Genomic DNA, 22,938 nt, shown 5'->3' with positions numbered 1-22,938 from the left:
GTGTATTGAAGAATACAGTAATTAATTATTGGTTCCAAGTCAATCAAATCCTATGTCCACTGCTATGATGGTTTCCCAGATAAAAAAGGTACATGTACTTCATTGAGCAATATTTTGCCCCTGTATAGCAGGACTGGTGAACACATTACAGAGACTGGTATAAGAGCCAAGATCATTGTTGAAGCAGCACAAAACAGACTCCTTGAAGGCAATTATTCCTGACCACTAAACATACAAAACACAAAAAAGGGGAGGATAGGGACTTCTACACCATGTTTAGGTTGAAATTTATACAAGCAGTACAGTCAGACAAAGGTGGTCAAAATTTCTGTAAAATCTGACATAAAATCAAATGTGAGGTTTTTTTTTTTCAATTTGAACTGTTTACATGTTATAACTGAACACTGACTGGTCACAACCAAATGCATATTAGCTGAGTTACTAATGTCATTAACTTACAAGTCTCCTTATTGTTTATACAAATACAATCATAATCGGTTTTTCATTGATAATAAGTACTTGCAACACATCTCCTCTAGGTTCGAACTAGAAATGTCGCTATGGCGACTGGTATGCCTCCGCCATAATGCATGATTCTCCTAATAGGTCTATAGTACCTGTGGACAATGTGTGATTACATTTTCACAAAATTGGCAAAATATTACAATGCCATGTTTGTCACAAATGTATCAAATGTTCACCTTCCTTGACCTATGTTTAAATGGATGAATAGGAGAGCATGTATTTGGGGATTTAAGAACTTTAACTTCGACTTTGACCCTTTCATAAGTTTACGCACTTGAGTAATTTTCAAGGTAGGGAGAAAAAGTGCAATTTCTGTATTGAACAGTAAATTGTTATTTTCATCTGGCCTTTGATTCATAAGAGAATCACTGTCAGGCAGAACATACATAAATATGTACTAAGTTTAAAGATAACTTGAGCCACTTCCGAGATATGGAGAAAGAAGTAAGTTCAGCACTTGCACTTGATCTTTGACCTTTTGACCTTTGATCTTCTTGGCAAAAAAAAAAATCCCAGAGAATCTCCAGTGGGTTATACATGCATACATCAAGTTTAAATAAAATAATCCTGCTGGCATTGCATAAATATAAGGAAAATAGTAAAATTTTGAAGTATTGCCCTTGACCTTTGACCCCTGACCTTAGACCCCCATGAACCCCAAATACCCTAGATAACCACTGCCAGTCAGTACATGCATATATACCTAGTTCCATAAAGATATCTTGAACAATTTCCAAGATACAGAGAAAAAAGTGCAAATTTTAACATTTTACTTGACCTTTTGACCTTTGACCTTTTGACCTCATGACCCCAAACTTTCACCAGAGAATCTTAATTGGGTAATACATGTATACACTAAGTTTCAAGAAGATATCTTCAGGCATTGCATAGATATGGGGGAAATAGTGAAATTTTAAGCATTTGACCTTGACCTTTGACCTTGAGCATGTGCACCCAGAAGTTGATAGGCACAACTTCACCCCCTAATACACATACATGCCAAGTTTCATTAGGATACCTCAAAAGGTTTTGATAATTACCCTGTCCACAAAATTCATTACGGACGGACGGAAGGACGGACGGACGGACAACCCGAAAACATAATGCCTCCGGCACCACTTCGTGGCGGAGGCATACATGTAACAAAAAAAAAAAACATGTGAAAGAAGTTTTTCTAATTGAGTTAATCTTAAAAAGGATGATACATTGTATTTGCATATGCACATGGGGCATTGTGAAATTTTCAGGACCATGACTTCATCGCTTCGTCTAATTTGCATGGCCCTGTTGCTACTGATATCACTTTATCATGAAAACAATGAAATTCAAAAATTCTGTCATTTCTTATTATGGATCCGATTTTGATGGAACCTCTACTATTCCCTTTGATTTTAATACAGCCTTTTGAGCATCATGTGACATTTTACAAAGAGCAGAACTATAATGACAAATTAGACTACAATAAGGGGTAAATGGTAGAACTGTGCTCTGAAGTGACATCACACTCTCATAAGCTTTTCATCATTCTCCTCTTGGTAAAAGAAAACACAATATTTGTCATGTTGTAATGCCACGCTGTAGGAATTATACCTGTCTGAAACCATCTGTATTAAGAACATAAAGCAGGAAATTGCATGATTTTACCAATCAAAGTTAGGCAATACTGTAGATGAGTCTAGACATCTATTCAACATCTACAGGCACCAACTCATGGGTGGAGGGGGGGGGGGGGGAGAAGGAATATTGGATGGAAATAGTAATGGCAACTGGTATGCCTCCGCCATAATGCATGGTTCTCCTAATAGGTCTATAGTACAATGTCTTCACAATGTGTGATGACAGTTTCACATAACTGGCAAAATACTGAAATGACAGGTTTGTCACAGATGTGTTGAATGTTCACTTTCCTTGAAGTAGGTTTGGTATATTGTCTAAGAGTGCAGGTACATGTATTGGGGGATTTGAGGATTTTTACCTTACTTTTGACTCTTTTTGAAGTTTATGCATTGAGTAATTTGCAAGGTATGAAGAAAAAGTGTAATTTTAGTATCAAATTAAAAAAAATTGCATTTCAGCCCAGCCTTTGACCCTTGACCTATGACCCTAAAATTCCCTAAGAGAATCACTATCAGGTAGGACATGAATGAATATGTACTAAGTTTCATGATACCATGAGTCACCTTCAAGATATGGAGGAAAACATGAAATACTGCACTTTCACTTTCACTTTGACCTCATGGCAGGAAATTTCCCAGATAATCTCCATTAGGTAATTACACGTGTTGTGTATATTAAGTTTCAAGAAAAATCCTGCAAGCATTGCAAAAATATGAGGTAAATAGTAAAATTTTAGGAGTTGACCTTGACCTTCAACCCCTGACCATTGACCCATGACCCCTGAATTCCCTAGATAATCCCCGCCGGTCAGTACATGCACATGTACCAAGTTCCATGAAGATACCGTGAACCATTTGCGAGATATGGAGAAAAAGTGAAATTTAAACATTTTCACCTGACCTTTGACCTCATGACCTGAAACTCTCTCTGGAGAATCTTTATTTGGTAGTGCATGTATACACTAAGTTTCAAGAAATACCTTCAGGCATTACATAGATACGGGGGAAATAGTGAAATTTTGAGCAGTTGACCTTGACCTCTTGCTGATTTCACTCAAAACTACTTAATTCATTGCCCCATTATACACGTACGTCATCCTTGGACCAAATTTGGTGAAATTTGCTTCATCCAATTTTGGGTTATCATGTAAATGGATAAATTTTAGGATTTGACCTTGACCTTTGACCTCTGGCCGATTTCCCTCAAACACTAATCACGTAATTGCCCCATCATAGCTCATCCTTGGACAGAGTTTGGTGAACTTTGCTTAATCCGGTCTTGAGTTATCGCGTAAACGGACAGAATTTCATGATTTGACCTCGACCTATGACCTCTGGACAATTTCACCCAAAATCTAATCAAGTAATTGCCCCATCATACTTTATACTTGGACCAAGTGTGGTAAAATTCCACTCAATGTTACTCAAGTTATCGCGTAAACAAATGGGGACGGATGTATGTACGGACGTACAGACGTACGGAACCCGAAAACATAATGCCTCCAGCACCCTTTGGGCGGAGGCATAAAAAACAAAAAACAAAACCAAAACCAACACATTTTTGGACTAGAAAAAACATGCAAAAACACACACATGCACAAACCAAATAAAAAGGGGGAAAATCTACAATGGTTCTTATGGTATTTTGAATATCATTCCATAGCTTTTGATTGAAATACAGTATTCTGGACCTGTATGACTCACCCCCTGCCTAAAAAAAAAAAGTATATCATTATCTGCATATGTTTTGTTACAGCTCTCACACTGAAACAGAGATATCAGGGCCTGTGCGTCACATGACAGATTACTAACAGCACTCCGAGCATCAAAACAACTCTCCTCAGTTGTTTCAAATACTCAAAAGAATTGTATAGCCAATTGAAGAGACACTTCTTTCAGGGTGTAATATATCGTGGGACTTCTAAATGACTAAAAGCTTGGAATGACATCACACCCTTCCCTTTTCTTTTCAGGAAAAGAAAACTTTTAGCACATTTCACGGGCAAATTTATAACTGATACCTCAGCTCCTAAAGGGGGTATCTCACTGAGTGGCGAACGTTTGCGAACGTAGTGAATTTGAGATTCGTCAACTTTTCTGACGAATGTTTGCAAAAAATCAGGGTTCGCTTTTGCCATTAGCGACAGTTAACGACTTTTAGCGATGTTTAGCGACAATTAGCAACATTTGAGCGAATATTTGCTTAAGTGTTTACGAAACACAGGTGGCGACTATCAGTGACTGTTAGCAAATGTTAGCGAGAGTTTTGCAAATATTAGCAACTGTTTGCCAATCCCTTGCAACACTTTGTGAATGTTTTGGGACCTGGAAAAGTACCAGGCGATTATGTATAGTCAGACCCATAAAACAAACGTACAACCTGCCACTGCATTCAGATCTCTTGTGACCACCGTTCAAGATGGATTTCCAGTATATGGAAATGAATTTCTGCCAAGAAGAGGCTCTATGTGCTGCTATCCTTGAAGAGCTGCTTTCCCTGGCTGCTGCTACAGCTATGGTGCAGCTTAAGAGACAGAAAGAAGATGAAGAAAAACAAGAAAGGAAGAAGAAAAGAAAGACTGTTTGGGTCAGAAAGTGGTTGTTGCAGAGGACAGACTTTGGTCAATATGAAAAGCTTTTGCAGCAATTACATGATGGAGATGTCAAGAGCTTCAAGAACTTTCTATATGACAAATTTCTCTCAATGGGTCAATTTTATATAGGAACCATATGGTTACTTGTTTGCTAGCAGTGGCGAATAAAAACAAGGCAATCGCCAAATTGTGTCTCGCCCATTCGCGTACAAGGAATTAATATTTTTTATAACTCCCAGAAGTTAATTGACCTGCTTATGACCTTTGACCTTGTGGTGACCTTCAATACCCTAAGGGACATTTACCATCCAAGTTTGGTCACAAACGGACAAAGGGATCAAAAGTAATGAGCCATAATCGAAACGCGCCATAAAAACTTAACATTGGGCCCTAAAAATTTGTTGACCCCTTTCTGTGACCTTTGACTTTGTGATGACCTTTAACTCCCCAAGGGACATCTACTGTCCAAGTTTGGTCACAAACGGGACATAGGGATCAAAAGTTATGAGCCACAATCAAAACGTGCCCTAAAAACATAACATTGGGCCCTAAAAGTTTGTTGACCCCTGTCTGTGACCTTTGACCTTGTGACGACCTTCACCTCCCCAAGGGACATGTTCCATCCAAGTTTGGTCACAAACGGACAAAGGGATCAAAAGTTATGAGCCATAAACGAAATGCGCCCTAAAAACTTACCATTGGGCCCTAAAAGTTCGTTGACCCCTGTCTGTAACCTTTGACCTTGTGGTTACCTTCAACTTCCCAAGAGACATCTACCATCACCCAAGTTTGATTGTCATTGTAGCAACATGTGCTGAGTTACGTGTGATAAGAGAGTCTTGCAAGTAAACTTTAACGTATGACCTCAAATGACCTTTGACCTTATCATGTGACCTCTTACGGCACCATAACATGAAGGTACCCCCCAGTGCATCCATCACCCAAGTTTGATTGCCATTGTAGCAACATGTGTCGAGTTACATGTGATAAGAGAGTCTTGCAAGTAAACTTTAACGTATGACCTCAAAATGACCTTTGACCTTATCCTGTGACCTCCAACGGCACCATAACATGAAGGTACCCCCAGTGCATCTATGACCCAAGTTAGGTTGTAATCCAAGCAACTTATGTGAAGTTATTTGTCAAAAGAGAGTCTTGCAGGTAAACTTTAACATAGAAAAGAGGGGTCTTGCACATACCCTTTAATATATGACCTCAAATGACCTTTGACCTCATCACATGACCTCTGACAACACCATAACATGAAGATACCCCTAGTGCTTCTATCACCCAAGTGTTGCTGCCATTGCTATAACAGTTGCCAAGTTATGCATCATAAGAGAGTCTTGCAGGTAAACTTTAACATTTGTGACGGACGACGGACGGACGACGGACGGACGACGGACGGACGCCATTTGGATCCCTTAGTCTCGCCTTCACCTCCGGTGGGCGAGACAAAAAAGGTTAGCGGCACCGTATTACGACCATTTGCGAATTCTTAAGAGTGTTTTGCGAATGTTTGCTACTGTTAGTGAAAATACAAATTCGCAAAGGAATTTTGAACATGTTCAAAATTTCTTTGCGACAAGAAAAACCATTTGGGAACTTTCTTGCAACTGTTAACAAACGTTTTGCAACCCTTTACAAACCCTGGCAATATCGAAAATTTACTACGTTCGCCGCTCAGTGAGATACCCCCTGTAATGAATCACCTTTTTAAAGTCTCTATCTCATATGCCTTGCTTGTAGACTTCATAACAGTATAATATGCCTACTTGCTGTAAAGACCTGCCATCTGTGGGATTACACATATGACTACCCTTGCAAATAAAATAACACATAAATACACACATGCACACACACACCATTTACAAAACATGTCTTCCAGTATGGACTCGATGGCTAGAGAGAAAAAGGTAAAACAGATTACCGTTACTTTTCTCTGTCCTGTATCACAGACAAATCACATGGTATTCTTACATCTGCCTTTACAAGCAACTTTAACTCTTGCTCAAAAAGTGAAATGTATTCATTGGTGGATGATAAGGACGTATCACACAATCAGTTGAAGATAAAATGGGCATCCTGAATTCAAACTACTACAGGCTGGAATACTCATGAACATCCTCTCAAAAATATTGTGGCAGTCTTCCAATAACCCTTAGCCATTGCATGAAAAACTAAGAACTGAAGATCTACACTTTCATTGGCCTTTCATGTTATCCAAATTATAAAGGATACAAGGCTTCAGGTCAAATGAAAATTGTGTTATCTTTGTAATGATAGGTTAAATTAAACTTTGAGCTGCCCAAAACAAACAAAACTAAAAATAAATAAACACTTTGGCATCAATGAGTAGAGTACATTTCTGTCAATTCAGTGATTGACAAAAGTGTGCTAAAAAATATTGATAAACTTGGATTTAAAAAGATTTACTGCCCATACAGACTTATTAAAAATCCAAACTTGCATGATTTCGCTTGTACATCATTTCAATCAAGGACAGAACAAATAAAAACTGATAAAACTAAGAAATTTCATCATTTTCAGTTGACTTTCACGCTCCAAGCCATTTACATATTTACTTGATGTCACTTGAATCAAACCAAGATATTAGATATTGTTTTCCTTGAGAAATTCATATTGCTAAAAAACAAGAATAACATAAAAAACAGCATATTAGATACAAAATTCTACTTTCCTACTACCTACGGCTGTACACTTTGGTAAGATCACATGTAATAACTTAGCCATGGGATACAAAATAAATACACAGTGCTATTCTGTAAAGGTGCCATGGAATTGCCAGTCAGCAAAACTTTTCATGCACAAAGTTTGATAATTCTTTTCAAAATAACTTCTAGTTTAATACATGCATTTATCATTAAAGGCATAGAAGCACACAACTACAATCAAGAAAGTCAAATACTTGCAATCTTTCTTCTTTTTTTTTTTTCTTTTTTTGATGCAGGAGAGTACACAGCAGAAGAGTGTGCAAAAATTTCCATCACTATCTATCTCAGTAAAGAACATCTTGGAAAAGTGAAATGTGTATGGCTACTTATTTTGTTTTCTCAGTGGTGTAGATTTTCATTGCTACAATGGAGCTTTACCTGGAGCAATAAACCTTTCCTAGTGATCTGACATGTCAAGACCCATTTATATAATTCATTGGCTATAGCACAAATTACCCAAAAATAGTTGAACATTTTCTTTAATCTGATTGTGGTAACGACCTGAGGTTTGCCAAAACATACCTATATATATATATATATATATACATTGACTATTTTAAAATGGCTGCTACATCATGGCAGAGTTCAACTATGAGAAGGGTGAAATTTAATCTACTTTACATAGGGAACATACTTATGATTATGTAACATTTTCTCCATACACAATTGCAAATACAAGCATCATTCAGAGGTTTTAGACAATGACCTGCTGGAATTCAGCTGTTACAAAATGACTTTCACGTAAGACCCACATATCATCAAAGGAAATTTTTGCACTAAAACTCAGTTGTGCATCACTTCTGGAAAACAAGTGAAATATAATTCAATTTTAGATATATCAACTTGAGAGAGAGAGAGAGAGAGAGAGAGAGAGAGAGAGAGAGAGAGAGATGTCATTAGAATCTCTGCTCAAATTGTATGGAGTGTTGTCGGGGGCTTGCATATCAGTAACAGTAATACTGATTGCAACAATGAACCATAAAAATCCAACTCTTTCTTCTTTTCTGCACCATATTTTGCACACATGTTAAAAAAAGAAGATATAATACTCCTGATGGACTATAATGACTTCTTCTTGTAACTCTGCCACAGGCAAAATGAAAATTTCTTGCACTGCTGTACCTGCATCCATATTACATGAGAAAAAGAGCAAACCATCTCACAGGAGTAATATGACTCATGCATATTATTAATAATAATATTCTCCTAATTGACAAAACTATCTAGCTTTTGCCTTATAGAGTTTTATCCACTAGTTTACAGGTGGTCAGAGTAGCAAAGCCTTGCTTTTAAAGGATTAAAATACTAACAGAATGGTATCCACGTGTGTAAACACCCAGCAGCAGATAGTTCAACTCACACTTGAATTTCCCACATTTCAAATGTCTAAGTAATATCAAAAGGTATATCAAACTTCACAATGTAACTTAAAATTAAGGCATTCTGTCACAGCTTTAAGGAATAGAATATACAATTTATTGTAAATGATGGTACAAAGAAAACCCTGTCCAGGGAAAAAAGAAAACAGAGATTTGTTTTTTTTTTTTTTTTTTTTCTTTCCAATTGGTCTGTAAACTCAATTTATCATATCTTAACACTGCACGATAATTCAAGGTTTGATATATCTGTACTTCTTATTTGCAAATAAAAAATGATAGAAGTAAAAAAATCATATGTGCCTAAATCACATACATGTAGTATGATGCTGAATAACAGGCACAAAAGTGCATGAAATATCATTTTTTTGTAAAAATAACATTATGGCAATTTAGAATTAGAATTACAAATATGATTTACGCTTCAACAAATGGTCATTTTAGTTTGGTTAAGTCATGTTTATGAATCTAAATGCTCTCTAACAACGTTATTTCTTAACACATTTAACAAACATTTTTAACACATATTTCAGCCACAGAGTCCTTCAATGTGATAATAGGTATAATAATTTCACACTGCTTTGATTTTAACACTTGGCGTATGTGGCATCCACAATGAATGGGCAAATATTTTACTTTTTTTTCAAGCAAATAATGCTATGAATAATGCTCAATGTTTGACATGTGATTATAAAACAATGAGTCCTTTTTTTTAATAAAAAAAGTACCAAAATGGAGTATTTATGATTAATATATTCAGACAGTCAAGAGAAGCAAAACACATGCATAGCAAAATATTTAGATGCCACGATTTTGTCATTTTGAATGAAGGTGTACATAAGACACATTTTTACATGACTTTGTCAAGTGTGTGTGTACATTGCGTATGCATGATTTTTTAGCAAGTGTGTGTTTGAGCAAAAATCTTCAATTTATATCCATCATCAAACACCATTTCTTATTGTCCATTACAGGGGCACAGTCTGATGGCAGAATGCAAGTGAGTCTTACATTACCTGCTAACAAAATATATACATGAAAGTAAACACAGATGAAACAGTTGAAAAATCTTAAAATACATACCAATTACTTCCACTTGAACAAACCACTAGTCTCTTTGCTTGATAACGTCATTTATGGTCAACAGACATAAGTTGTCAATAATAAGAATTTAAAGCTTTTCATGAATCTGTTTGTGATCAAGAAGATTATAATCAAGACAAAATTGTTATGAACCAGGTGATACCATACATGCCACATTATTTTGTCAGAGAATCAGACATATACACACATACACACAAAAAGAAAAACCCACTAACCAAACAAACAAAGCAAAAACAGAGTATTGGTAGACTGGCATGTTCTCTCTCTCTCTCTCTCTCTCTCTCTCTCTCTCCAGTGTATAAATTAATCTACTTATTCATTGACACATTCATAAACACCTCATCAGACGACTGTCATCAGAGTTTAGGGCACAGAGGGTAAACAAGTAAAAGTAATTACATAGTCTGTCACACTAACACTATGACTTGACATTATAGCATAGGTCCTAGGTCCCAAGTTCATGAAGATGAATGACAGGTTGAAAAAAAAATCTAACTTGGTACTGTAGCTACAGCAGAAAAAACCAAACACAAACACAAACAAAACAGAACAAAACTTGGTCTGTGAGCAAGAAAATTACTTTCCTATAAGATGGGACTCAAAGCTGGGTGATTTTCACATAGCAGTGTAATCATTCCAAGTTCACCATATGCTAGATGCATAAAATCTAGGAATTTGTTTATTTTTACTTAATCTGATGTTTATCATCTTTCAAGCTGTAGTCCCTAAACACTCATTTGAGAGCCTTTGCCTCAAAGTTCTCACAAATCTTTTAGCTCCTTACATAATGGAAAGTACATTTTAGGTGAATAAACAAACAAGAAAAAGGACCTTGACAGAAGCACACTGAGACAAGACATTCTAAGAAATGTTGCAACAAATAGGATTTATATGCAAACCCCTAGTATTCAAGTACATATCATGTCTCATAATATAGCAGGAAGAGAGATGTTACTATCCTCTCCTCTTCATAAGTTAACTGCCTACAGTCGAATTCTCTTTGGAGTCAGTCTTCCTAGTAATTCTGTCTCTGCTTTGAAATGAAATATTTCGTCAAATATGAGAGAAGTATTGTGAAGTAACTATACCTTTTCTCTGTTCTGATGATAAATGTCACCAGTAAGAGGTTAACTGTACACACCAGCAAGGTTTTAAGAAACATTACATCTGACATTCTTTGCTCATAAGTAATACATTCCATTGTGCCATCATCTCTTTCTGAGACTCTAATGATTCATTTCAGCATCAAAGAGCTGATAATTGATAAAAAAGACCAATAGGCACCTTAGTCATACAAACATACTTTTCCCAAATATAATGAAGATTGTTGCCAAATACAGGTACATTTTGGCATGGGGTGATACTGTATTGCTAAGTTCAGTATGCCAATCGCTTTGTTACATCCATAGAGAAAGGCAGTACATCTCCACTTACTTGTGAATCAAGTTCGCACATGACATCTCTTAATACAAGATTGTAATCATACACAGTTCATCTATCAGTATATTTATGAATGCCTACACATACCACAGTTTTCATAGTAATAAGTGGCTTCTACAATACACATAACTGATATGCACTACTTCCAATTTCCATTTCTCATTATTTCTTTCCCATTTCCTACAATCATTACTCTCAGCACATTATTGCAAACACCTTCTTGAGCATAGGAGGCAAAAATTCACATAACAATGATGAGATGTGTATAAATATCCATGTTTTATATGATAAATATAGTAACAATCTAATTTAAGTATCTCCAGGAAATATCTGCAGACAGTATGCCTACTAAGTGGAATGTCAAATCTTGCTTGCAACAACAGATTTCTTTCTCAACTCCATCTTGGTGACACTTTGATCTTGGACAGGTGCTTTTCCTGTTGCCAATATGGGACCACACTCTTGGAACTCTCCTTTATTTCTGACAGATCACATTTACAGGTCATGAATAAATGCATTTACAGGCATCAAACAGCCAGCCAGTCCCAAGCACAGGATCATCCTAAAAATGTATATGACATATAAGCAATCCTTGATCATGTTTCCTTCGCTCCTAAAAAGGGACATCAACTCATCCCTTTCAAGACGTGCCACTTGGCAATGTTAGTCCGTGGCTTACTCATCATCTCATTCCAGTGGGACATCTCTGACGGTGATGCTCGAGCCCCAAGCAGTATACCTCCTATCATGTCATTCTTGGAGAGCCGGTCTTTGTCCACTACAGAGACGACAAAGGTGGTATCCCGTATCCGGTCCAGGGGAATGTTGAAGACGAAGGACTCATTGTAGACAGGATTCAGGGTGTGATACTTTACAACCGTCTTTTTCTTCTCTATTCGTTTGTCCTTGTGCATGTGCCAGATTTTCACATATGGGTCTAAATGGAATGAAGAAAGGGAAAGCTCTTCCATCAGGTTTCCATGATGTTTATTGAAACAAAGGTCTAATAATGTACAATATGGAAGATATTGTGCATGTGTGCATGTGTGTGTGTGTGTGTACTTATAAACCAACTAAAATAGCAGGGTTTCTACACTATTTCTGTTTAGTACATCCCAAGATAAATTTCACAATCCATAGCCAATATCCTCATCACCATCATTAAGTGACACGCACAGTTTTATAAGGCTGGAAATGATTACATGAAAAAGCTAACAGCAAATAAACACCAAAATCGATGATTAGTTTATGTTATAAGATTGAGAATTAAACAGTTGCATATTGTATCTACAAACAAGAAATGAGACAGGAAATTCTGATATCTCAATCTTTGTGTCTTAGCAATAAATAAGTCAACTTTGAACGTATCACAGAAACTGACTTATTTCTTATCAGACTAGACTAGGCCGAGTGTTTTCCCCTGCTTCTCTTGAAATAACTTTATTCTGTTATAAGTAGAGTACATTGTGATGATGTTATGTGATCTCAAACATTAAATTTAAGGGGAGAGAGGGGTGGAGGCTCTCTGTTTGCAGCATATTTTGGTACCACCTTTGCACAAGTTTATACAGGGGGTTGTAGGAAGGGTTTCCCACTCATTACCAGGGCAACTTACATTCAAAGAACCTTTGAGCTACGGTACCAGGGGCAATTCTTATTGACTTTAGAGTGACATCCATGATAATGGAGTAAAAATGAAGTAGATGACATGTCTATCAAAACGTGCTTGCATATATTCTATGAATGTCAGGGCATAGTAATGGTACAATGACCATGCATATTCACATAAGAATTATGATGTTCTGGGACAATGTCGCCCTCTTGTGCCAAGAAGAGTATAATGCATACGGATCACATCTCAGTGTGTGGTGGAACTGGGGCGAAGCATGACCGTCATACATCATTGCCCCGGATGTTTACAAATGTACATTAAGACTTTGGATGCACAACTCTAACCTGACAAAGTCCTAACCAGAAGCAGAATATATAAAACATCCAGGGGGTTCTCACCTGATTTTCCCGTAATGTCTTTTGCAGCAAGGTTTGCACATTTTAACACTGATATGGTAATTCTGCCTGCTGTCGGCGCATAGCACAGAGATACAAGTAGACTCCCAAGTTTACCCTGCAAATGTCACACAAAGAAAAAGAAACAGAGAAAATATATCAATTCAATGGTTAAAACAGAGATATTATAATGTAACACAAACACTCTACACCCTCATTTGGTAAGCCCATGAGAACCATATAATCTATCTTACATCTGTGACATCCTCATACAGACAAAAGAGGACAGTTTATGACACATAAACCAGTATTGAACTGACAAAGCCAGTCTACAAAGACATTAAGCAGCACATAGATGATTTAAAAACACTAACTGCTCACAATTTATTCATGGAGAAGCTTACAGTATTCTTATTCCACAATTAGATTACTAAAATATAACAAAACTAAAAATGTTGCTATGGCAAGTGGTATGTCTCCACCATATCACTTTATTTTCCCAATAGATCAACAGAGCATGCTGCCATTGTTAAATTTCAATTTTCAATTTCAATTTATCTTCATATTTCTCATGAAAATGGCACAGAAAAAATATGACTATACAATACTAAAATAACATATCATAAACTAAAGAAGCACTCTGAGAGCGCAGACCTCATCCAAGCAGCTCATTTCCACCACTGGTTTTGTTCTTCCATAGAAATCAGTGATTTCCAACCATATGTATGCATGCTGAAAGCCGCCCGATTTCCCAGTACTGGTATAGAAGCCTTTTGTTATGTCCACTTCCAGCTGCGTGGCGCGCCTAGCCTTAGCAGAAACTAGAGCATGCACTTTAGTGCGCGTATGAAAACCTTCAGAATGCGCAGCTTAAACTCCCAAGTTCATTGACTCTACCTGCCAAAATATAAAAAAATCCTTCACAAATTCCACAAAAATTCCTGGATCACTACCAATACTACCAACATTTAATCATCTGTTACTTTAGTCATTTTCAACCTTTCCTGTAAGTTTCGTCCAAATCCATTCACAACTTTTTGAGTTATTTTGCAGACAGAGAAACCAACAAAGAAACGCCAATGAAAATATAACCTCATCCCTTGGTGAAGGTAATTAGGTGAAACTTCACCTGAATGCTCAACAGTCTGTCTCAATATAAATACAAAGGTGTGAGATGACAATTTCACATGATTGGCATATAACTATTTTCTTGTAATCATACACCAATTTCCATGACATTACTTTGATTCAAAATATGGAAAACAGGTGAAATTTTAGAATATTACTGCATACACTGTAATCACTGTGTAGTGATATATGTTCAAAATTGTATTTACCAAGTTTAATTACACCAATAAGTACTGTACATTAAATGATTTCCAGAGTACAGGGCTGCCAACTCTAACGCATCGAGCGTCAGACTCACTCATTTTGGTCCTTTCTCACTCTAAAACTTCATTTCATTTGCATGCATTTCTATTGATCTCACTCATTGACTCCTAAATTATAGCATTGGCCTATGGGAGTCTCACTCTCAACTAGTTTCCAGTGTTGGCAGCCCTGAGAGTATGGAGTAAATAATGTTATTAAGCATAAAATGTGTAATTTTAGAATTTCAGCCTAACCTATGACCTCATGACCCGACACTTAAAAGAGAGTAAATGTCAGGCAATGCATGCATATCGGAGATATGGAGGTCAAAACTGACACGTTAGCATTTTCATTTGACCTGTGACCCAAACTTTCCCTATAGAAAGTAATACATGTATACAATAAGTTTCATGATAATACATTTAGGCATTGCAGAGATGTGGAGGAAATAGTTCAATTTTGGCATTTGATGACCTTGACCTGTGACCTTTTAATAGCGTGTGCACGCAAAAGATAATAGGCACAGCTTCGTCCACTCATACATTCATATGCCAGGTTTTGTTTGGGTAGCTCATATGGTTCTTAAGTTACATTGTCTACAAAATCTATTACGGACGGACCAACTAATGGATGGACAACCCGAAAACATAATGCCTCCGGCGCCACTTCGTGGCAGAGACATTACAAAACTAGAGCACTTTGATATCAATGTGCAGTCAACAGAGAGAACCTGCACTTCCTAGCATCATTATGATATTCTGCAAAAAAATAATTTGGCCCTTTGTTTATTATGGTTAGATGTGGTTTATTCTGAAAAAAAAAAATCATTTGGCCCTTTGTTTATTCCAGTTGGATGTGGTCTATTGCTCATTGTCCACTGATTTTGAGGACTGACCTCTAACCCGTTGAGTCCTGAGTATACTTGGGCAGGTGTCTATGGGAAATGCGTATTGTAGCAAAATCAGCCCGTCCTCAATGGGTTAAACCTCCCTTTTTTCACTACAGAATATTTCAAATTCTTTTCTATCCCTCATGCCAACATTATATTCCCTCTGCACTTTCAAAGCTTATGTTAAGACTGGAAATTAAAACTTTTTTTTTTTGGGGGGGGGGGGGGGCCTGGTTAAGTGACAGTTTGCCTTCACCCTCATCATTTTATGTACATAATTGATTATTCATTTCTTTACCTTTCTACCAAATCATATTACAGTAGTCTCTGCACAATTGGGTAGTGCCTGGCAGAGCATTTTTTATCCGATTATGTGGAGTACCCGATCAACTGGAAAGCATGTTAATTCATTCACAACATAGATACCCCATACTAATCACACACCTCTCTGTATCAGACACACAGCATGGTATGTCACTTACAGCAACAGCTCATCTGAAGTCTCACAGCAGCCTATAGTTAGTGTCTACAGCGTAATTTTTTTAATAATCTGTATGCAGCCCAGAGTCCTCATCAAGCCACATGCAGGATTCTAAATGTGTCATTTGTGGCTAGATTCCTATGCAAGGTATGCAACCAAATGCAGCAACAAATTATGCTGTGTCCCCATGTGTTTAAAGGCGACCGTATGTTTATTTTCAATGAAGAAAGGTTAGAGTCTCATTGGAGTTAGTTAAAGGGGACGCAAACCCAAAGAGCAATGTGGATTGAGTAAAAGCATTAACACAAGTAGAACACATCAGTGAAAGTTTGAGGAAAATCAGCCAATCGATGCAAAAGTTATGAATTTTTGAAGTTTTGGTGTTGGAACCGCTGGATGAGGAGACTACTAGAGGTTATGACGTGTGAGTGGACAACAATACAAAGAAAATTCAGAGAAAATTCAGCAAAAATTCACTTTTCTAGCAAAATGAAAGAGTACTTGACTAACCGCTTTCAGAAAGCAGGGGGAATAAGTGCTACCCCTGTATGTCAGTATCAAGTTGATAAAATGCGTTATTTTCATTAAAAATGATTTTTTTATTGAATTCCCTTTATATTTTCTTTATATTGTAGTCCACTCACACGTCATAACCTCTAGTAGTCTCCTTACCCAGCAGTTCCAACGCCAAAAATTTAAAAATGCATAACTTTTGCATCGATTGCCCGATTTTCCTCAAAATTACACTGATGTGTTCTACTGCTGTTACTGCTTTCACTCAATCCACATTGCTCTTTGGGTTTGCGTTCCCTTTAATTCTCAGTATCATCAATACCTGGGTGCCACGAGTCGAGCATTGCTTCAGATGCATGATGGGATAGCTCAGGGGACAAACTTGCATCCAGTTTTGACTGAATGTGCACTCGGGTCACATTTCCTCTTTATCTAGGGGTATTCTTTTGTTGTTGAAGATTTCTTCGCTTTCCACTACGTGACCAGCACAGGGAAGCCTCGCAGTAGCGAACCATGACTCTAGTGACCACAAATCAGTAAAATGTAAAAGTTTTAAGCTCTTTTTTAGCTTAATTCTAACCAAAGAAAAAAGCACTAACGAAAGAAGAGCAGATGAAAATTGCAGTGAATTGAATGGGAACTGAGACACGCGCAAACCAACCAGAAGCAACAATGCTCCCAAGGAATACCACAGTGCATCTGTGACAGGGCTATGCAGCATATGCAAAAGTTTTTTGCACATTGGCAATATCAAGAATTCTTTGTTTTTCTCAAGACCTAGCTATAGGCATGTGTACAGTGATCAGTGTATCGCTGTGTGTGTGTGTGTGTGATTTTGGTAGTATGTGTGATGCTGGTGCAAGGGTTCTTTCGGAGCATGCATAAATGCATCTACTTTGTACAAGCGATATGGCGAATCAGTTGTACATCAGTTGCTCTCTATCGACTTACCGCACCTCACAGTTTCTTCATAATCTTTTTTTTTTTTTTCCCACAAATTTTAAAGGCTTTCTGCGGGGAAGCTATGGAAATAGATCAGGTTAACCTGGGAAATTCCTACCCTTAACCGGAATGCCTACCCGACTATCCAGTAAAATATAAAATGCATTAGAAAATGTTTTTTCAGCTTGTAAGTCAATTAAGTGGAGTACCTGATTAAGCAGTACCCTATTGAATAGACAGTACTGTATCACAAGACATTTGCAACTGAAGGAATGGTTAAAAGGAACATTCATTGTGCAAGCCAGGGAGCCTTTGACCCGACCTTTCAACACTTTTCCTTTGGGGGTTGGACAACTCACACTCGGCATATCCCAACCCTGGACAGCCCCAGTGGGTGGAGGTGTCCAGGGTCGGGTTATGATTGGACAACTTGACCCAACTCAATTTGTTGTGGATATCTAGTAAATGTACGACCGGACAACTTGACCTATTACAAACTCGATTTGTTGTGGATATTCAGTAAATTAAACACACAATTTCAACATGAAAGTGTTTTAGATTACTTAATTGATAGTGCTTTATTGAATTTTAAAGCAATTCCCCTTTATTCTCTGCTATTGCAAAGTAATAATGAAAGGTATTTTTCTTGCTTGGATAATCTCCATTTCTGAGCTTCTTCTTTTAAGGGCAGTGGGAATGGTAAGATGCCACATGTATTTGTATAGAAATGCCTCTCAAATGATGAAAACAAACAGCAAAGACCATTTTGTATGTACTTTTTTGTTGTTCTATTGTTGGTGTCATTTTCATAAACTGTGGAATCATTTTAGCGAGAAGAACGAAACAAACGCTGTCTAGGTGAAATCACCATATCTCATAGGCCCACTCATACAGTTACAGGACTGCTATGAGAAGGAGTAAACCTCCCACTTCCACAAATATAACCAGACTCCAGTCCCTCTCGCTGTACAGCAATTATGACATGTTATTTTCTAACTTTGAATGATGATATATCATCTGGCCAAAAGTGAACCTTAACCTGGATTTTGACAGAAACAAACTAAAGGGGGGGGGGCACCCCTGAAATCAACATAAAACTACAGCCACCAATGTACTAACTCATAGCACTAAGCTGTATGTCTTCTATTTCAAAGAAGAAGATTTTTACAGATTTCTTCCTTTGAGGGCTTTTGGGCACCCTAGGCTGAAGGGTGTATGGAGCTCATTTGAGAAAATTAAGACCATATTCCTCATAGGATTCCACCTCCCAAGGTTGGTGAAAATCCATCGCGGGGTTTTCAAAAGGAAACTGAAATATAAAATTTGGGGCACTTTGTTCCTCCCCCCCCCCCCCCCCCCTCCATGCACGTCACAAGCTAAAAAAAAAAGGTCCAATATTCACTTTAGGACATAATTATTCTGAATGTTATTTGTCTTTGGTCATTGTCATTTGTTCCTTGTCACTGAAGAGGATTCTTCATAATTGGTTCCCACAATAGTCCCAGCTATTGACTTTAAAAGTCAACTGTGGGACAGCTTTATCATTGCAACAGCCACCAGGCCCCGATTTCCAGGACACAGTCATGTTTTTGATGACTTGTTAAAAAAAATAGATTGCGTATGTGCAGGTACATTCATATTATTTAATCAGTATAAAATACGGTGTATTTCAAAGTAACAATGTCCCTCCTGTTCGAAGTTCTTCTCTGTTTTCTCCTCTAACACACTTCATGGATGTCCTATACATACTTTGTATCTTTCCCTCAAATACTAAATCATGGACTCACCGAGGATTTTTTGCTGGGAGTCAGAGGTCGCCAGTACAGCCGCTCATGGGTCAGGTCAACCTCAGCCAAGGGTAGGTTGACCTCTCCGATGGGGTCATTGCGACTGAAACGATCATAATCTAGCACCTGGAGATGTAACACTCTCTCCTGAATCTTGGCATATGGGTAGCCTGGTAAAGAAAAAAAAAATTGTCAAAGTAATCACAATGATTGGACAAGGGTTACACTTTATTCTTTTACTTCTTTGTGATGAAAGCTTCAGTGATGGCTATCTCACAGAATGCTGAGAAGAGATTCCCAGATGGCCAAAGCAATGCAAGAATGAAAAAACTGTCAATTATTTCATCATATCAACTAATGATTCACTGGGCAACAGATGAGTTTACTGAGCAATGCTGTATATGGAGAGTCTTTGGCCTTACATACTGCTCAGGAAGGAAAATAGTACATTCTGACAGTCTTTAATCAGGGTACAGTAAGATTTTTCATATAAAATATCATATGGAACATTTATTTGTCCAGGAAGGGATGCAACTTACAGGCAAGCATGCACACTAGATTAGCTCATCACTACATAGTATAGGAAAGAGTGTGTGCTGTTACACAAATGAACAACATGAACACTGTACTGAGAGCCTCCGGTTGAAATCATGCATTATGAAATGAAAGGAATAGCAGTATTTTCTGATGGCTGCAGCCGTGAAGAAATTAGTGCAATTTTTGTCACCAAGGAATTTATATAATTTTATTGGAGGCCTGAAATAGTTTATGATATATTTGTTTTATATCCTCATACACATCTTTAAAAAAAATACAAAATGCTTTCACTTACAATAATGTTTATCTAGTTTTGTTGTTTGTTTACATATTGCAGCATAGACGCTCATAAAGTGTACAACGTGCAGTGGTCATGATTTCACACAGTGGTTTATGAGGCTGATACCAATAGCACTTGACACATGCCATCGATGAATAACATGAATATGACATCATGGTAAGGCACAATTTTCTCAATTAGCATTTTGTCTTCAACATAACAATGGTTTGCTTGGTCACATGACGCTATGTAGACCAAACAGCGAACAGGATTTTGTTAATGAAGGATATGATAAGACAGTATACTGCAGCAATATTCTTTATATCACAAACATTAATGGAACCAAAGAAGCCATGGATGTAAATGTGGAAATCCATAGTTCATTGACTAGTGAGTTCAGTGAAGGTTCCATCCCTACAGAATCTCACATTCCACTACAAACTAGCATGGGTGTCATCCGGGTCAATATTACTACTTTATCAGCATGATTAGATGGATGTTTTGCTTATATCATTCATTTAAAAAAATGGAACAGCTCCTCTTTTTCTGCCTTTGCTACCATATGATCAAGCTGCCACTTCACATAGATTATTATACCCCCACCAAACGAAGTTTGAAGGGGGTATATAGGAGTCAGCGGACGGTCGGGCGGTCGGTCGGGCGGTCGGTCCGTTGCGAACTACTTCCTCAGTTTTCAACCGATTCCCATAAAACTTGGCACAGATGTGTGCCTTGGGTTGTAGATGTGCAAGACGTATTTTTTGACAGTACCCAAAAGTACGTTGCCATGGTAACGGCATATTATGGGCAAAAATGGGTACAAATCTTGCGTCGCGAACTCCTCCCACAGTTTTTGATCAATTTTTATGAAATTAGGTACAGATGTTCATCTGAATATGTTAATGTGCAAGACACATATTTCCGCAGTGGCAAAAAGTGTGTTGCCATGGTAACGGCATGTTATTGGTAAAATATAGGGCAAAATGCTTCATGGCAAAACTGCTTCATCAGTGTTCTTCCAATTCTAATGGAATTCATATTGAATGTTTGTCTTAGGATATAGGTCAGCATGACACATTTCTTGACAGTGACAAAAAGTATGTTGCCATGGTAACAGCTCACATATTATGAGCCAAAATGATGGAAAATTTTGTGTTGCAAACTACTTCCTCAGTTTTTGCCCAATTTCCATGAAACTTGGTACAGATGTGTGCCTTTGGTTGTAGATGTGCAAGACGCATTTTTCGACAGTACCCGAAAGTACGTTGCCATGGTAACGGCATATTAATGGCAGAAGATCAAGGAAAGATCTTGCGGATTTAACTACTTCCTCAGTTTTATGACCAAAGCTTATGAAATATTGTTTTGACCAAAGCTTATGAAATGTTGTTTGGCGGGGGTATAACCAGTCGCTGTAGCGACATTTCTAGTTTTTACAGCTTATGTCAGGGTGGACGTTAAAGGGGATGGCTAGTAACTGATCAGTGGGAATCAGTGAGAATGCTGGGGGATGATCGTTCCAATTCTTGTGGGATTCATTAAAGAGTACATTATATATCTATTGTTGTGTGAAAATTATTTGCTTCAGAAGGGTCTCATATTCAAGTAAAGTTTAATCGCCCCGTCACTGTACAGGCATGCTAACCTGGAAACATTAAACTGCACATTACTTGAATATGAGACCATTCTGAAGCAAATAATTTTCAAATTTCAACAAAATCCGTTCACAAATGTGACCTCTAGAGCGCACATAAACTACGCACAAAAATACGGCATTTTACCCTATAAAAGATGGAACACTGGGGGCAGCATCACCCAAAGGTATAGGTGTGGAGATATTACCAATATGAACCTCCATACAAAATTTTAAAGAAATCTGTCAAGGTTTGTAGCCGCTAGAGTGCACACAAGAATGTGACACGGCAGCGTAATGCTGCTGAATCCAAAGTATCCTCCGGCATACATGCCAGGGAATACAATTAGAAGAAGGCTCTTGGGAAAGGATTAGAAACGAAACTGGTAAAAACAGGAATACACATGGGTTTGTACCAAGAAGGTGAGGTAAGGAAAAAACACAAACAAACAAATGCATGGGAAGCTGAAGTACTGCTGGAGATACATGTGCCAGTAATAGAAAATTGGTTCAGGCATTCGCTATTCTGTACAGAGAAAGAAATCAGGTGAAAAATTAAGGAAGAGGCAGAGAAAAAGTGTGTCTGCGAGAGAGATAGAGAGAGAGATACATGTATAGTGGTAGACAGAGAGAGAGGTAAAGAAGTAGAGAGAGACAGAAGAAGTGGAAAGAGGTTGTTTTCATACTCATCAAATAATGGGGCTGTCTCGTACGTAACATGAACACACCCAGGCAAATGTATTTACGGGACCTATAGGACATGTATGAATAACTTTTTACAAGTAGATGTACTTGTTATCATACATTTCATTAATAAAATGCATGTTTTTACTCCTGGCCATATATTTCACTTGTAATGCATGTCTGTACTCTTTTCTTTCTGATGTTATTGAGTCCTTTACTGCTATCTACTAGCAATCAACAAATAACTCCCTCTCTCCGTCTCTCTTCTTCTGTCTGTCTGTCTGTCTGTCTGCGTCTCTGTCTCTCTCTCTCACTTGCTCGTGTATTTGAATTTGGTGGAGGAGGCAGAAGAGTAGTACACATTGCCATATATGTGTGTCCATGCAGGGAGGGGAGGAGGTGTGTGAGGGATCTACTGGGCACT

The 22,938-nt window shown here is 37.6% G+C and overlaps 1 protein-coding gene across 5 annotated transcripts in view; it reads right to left on the bottom strand.

Moving 5' to 3' along the window:
• Positions 1-9,272: 9,272 nt before the first annotated feature.
• Positions 9,273-22,938, bottom strand: part of LOC139730641 (synaptotagmin-7-like) — a 283,452-nt gene continuing 269,786 nt past the window's right edge. For all 5 annotated transcript variants that reach the window (XM_071641498.1, XM_071641499.1, XM_071641501.1 and 2 more), the window contains 3 exons: positions 19,381-19,550; positions 13,401-13,515; positions 9,273-12,327 (listed from right to left, as the gene is read on the bottom strand). In XM_071641498.1, the coding sequence (XP_071497599.1) occupies positions 12,017-12,327; positions 13,401-13,515; positions 19,381-19,550 (596 nt within the window). In that variant the 3' untranslated portion in view covers positions 9,273-12,016. The remainder of the gene's footprint in view (positions 12,328-13,400; positions 13,516-19,380; positions 19,551-22,938) is intronic.

The sequence above is a fragment of the Diadema antillarum genome, unplaced genomic scaffold, assembly GCF_040938485.1.
Source record: "Diadema antillarum isolate AM-2024a unplaced genomic scaffold, OU_Dant_1.0 seq00000324_RagTag, whole genome shotgun sequence".
NCBI lineage: Eukaryota > Metazoa > Echinodermata > Echinoidea > Diadematoida > Diadematidae > Diadema > Diadema antillarum.
The sequence above is the reverse complement of the archived record's forward strand: the minus strand, read 5'-3'. Positions and strand labels throughout refer to the sequence as shown.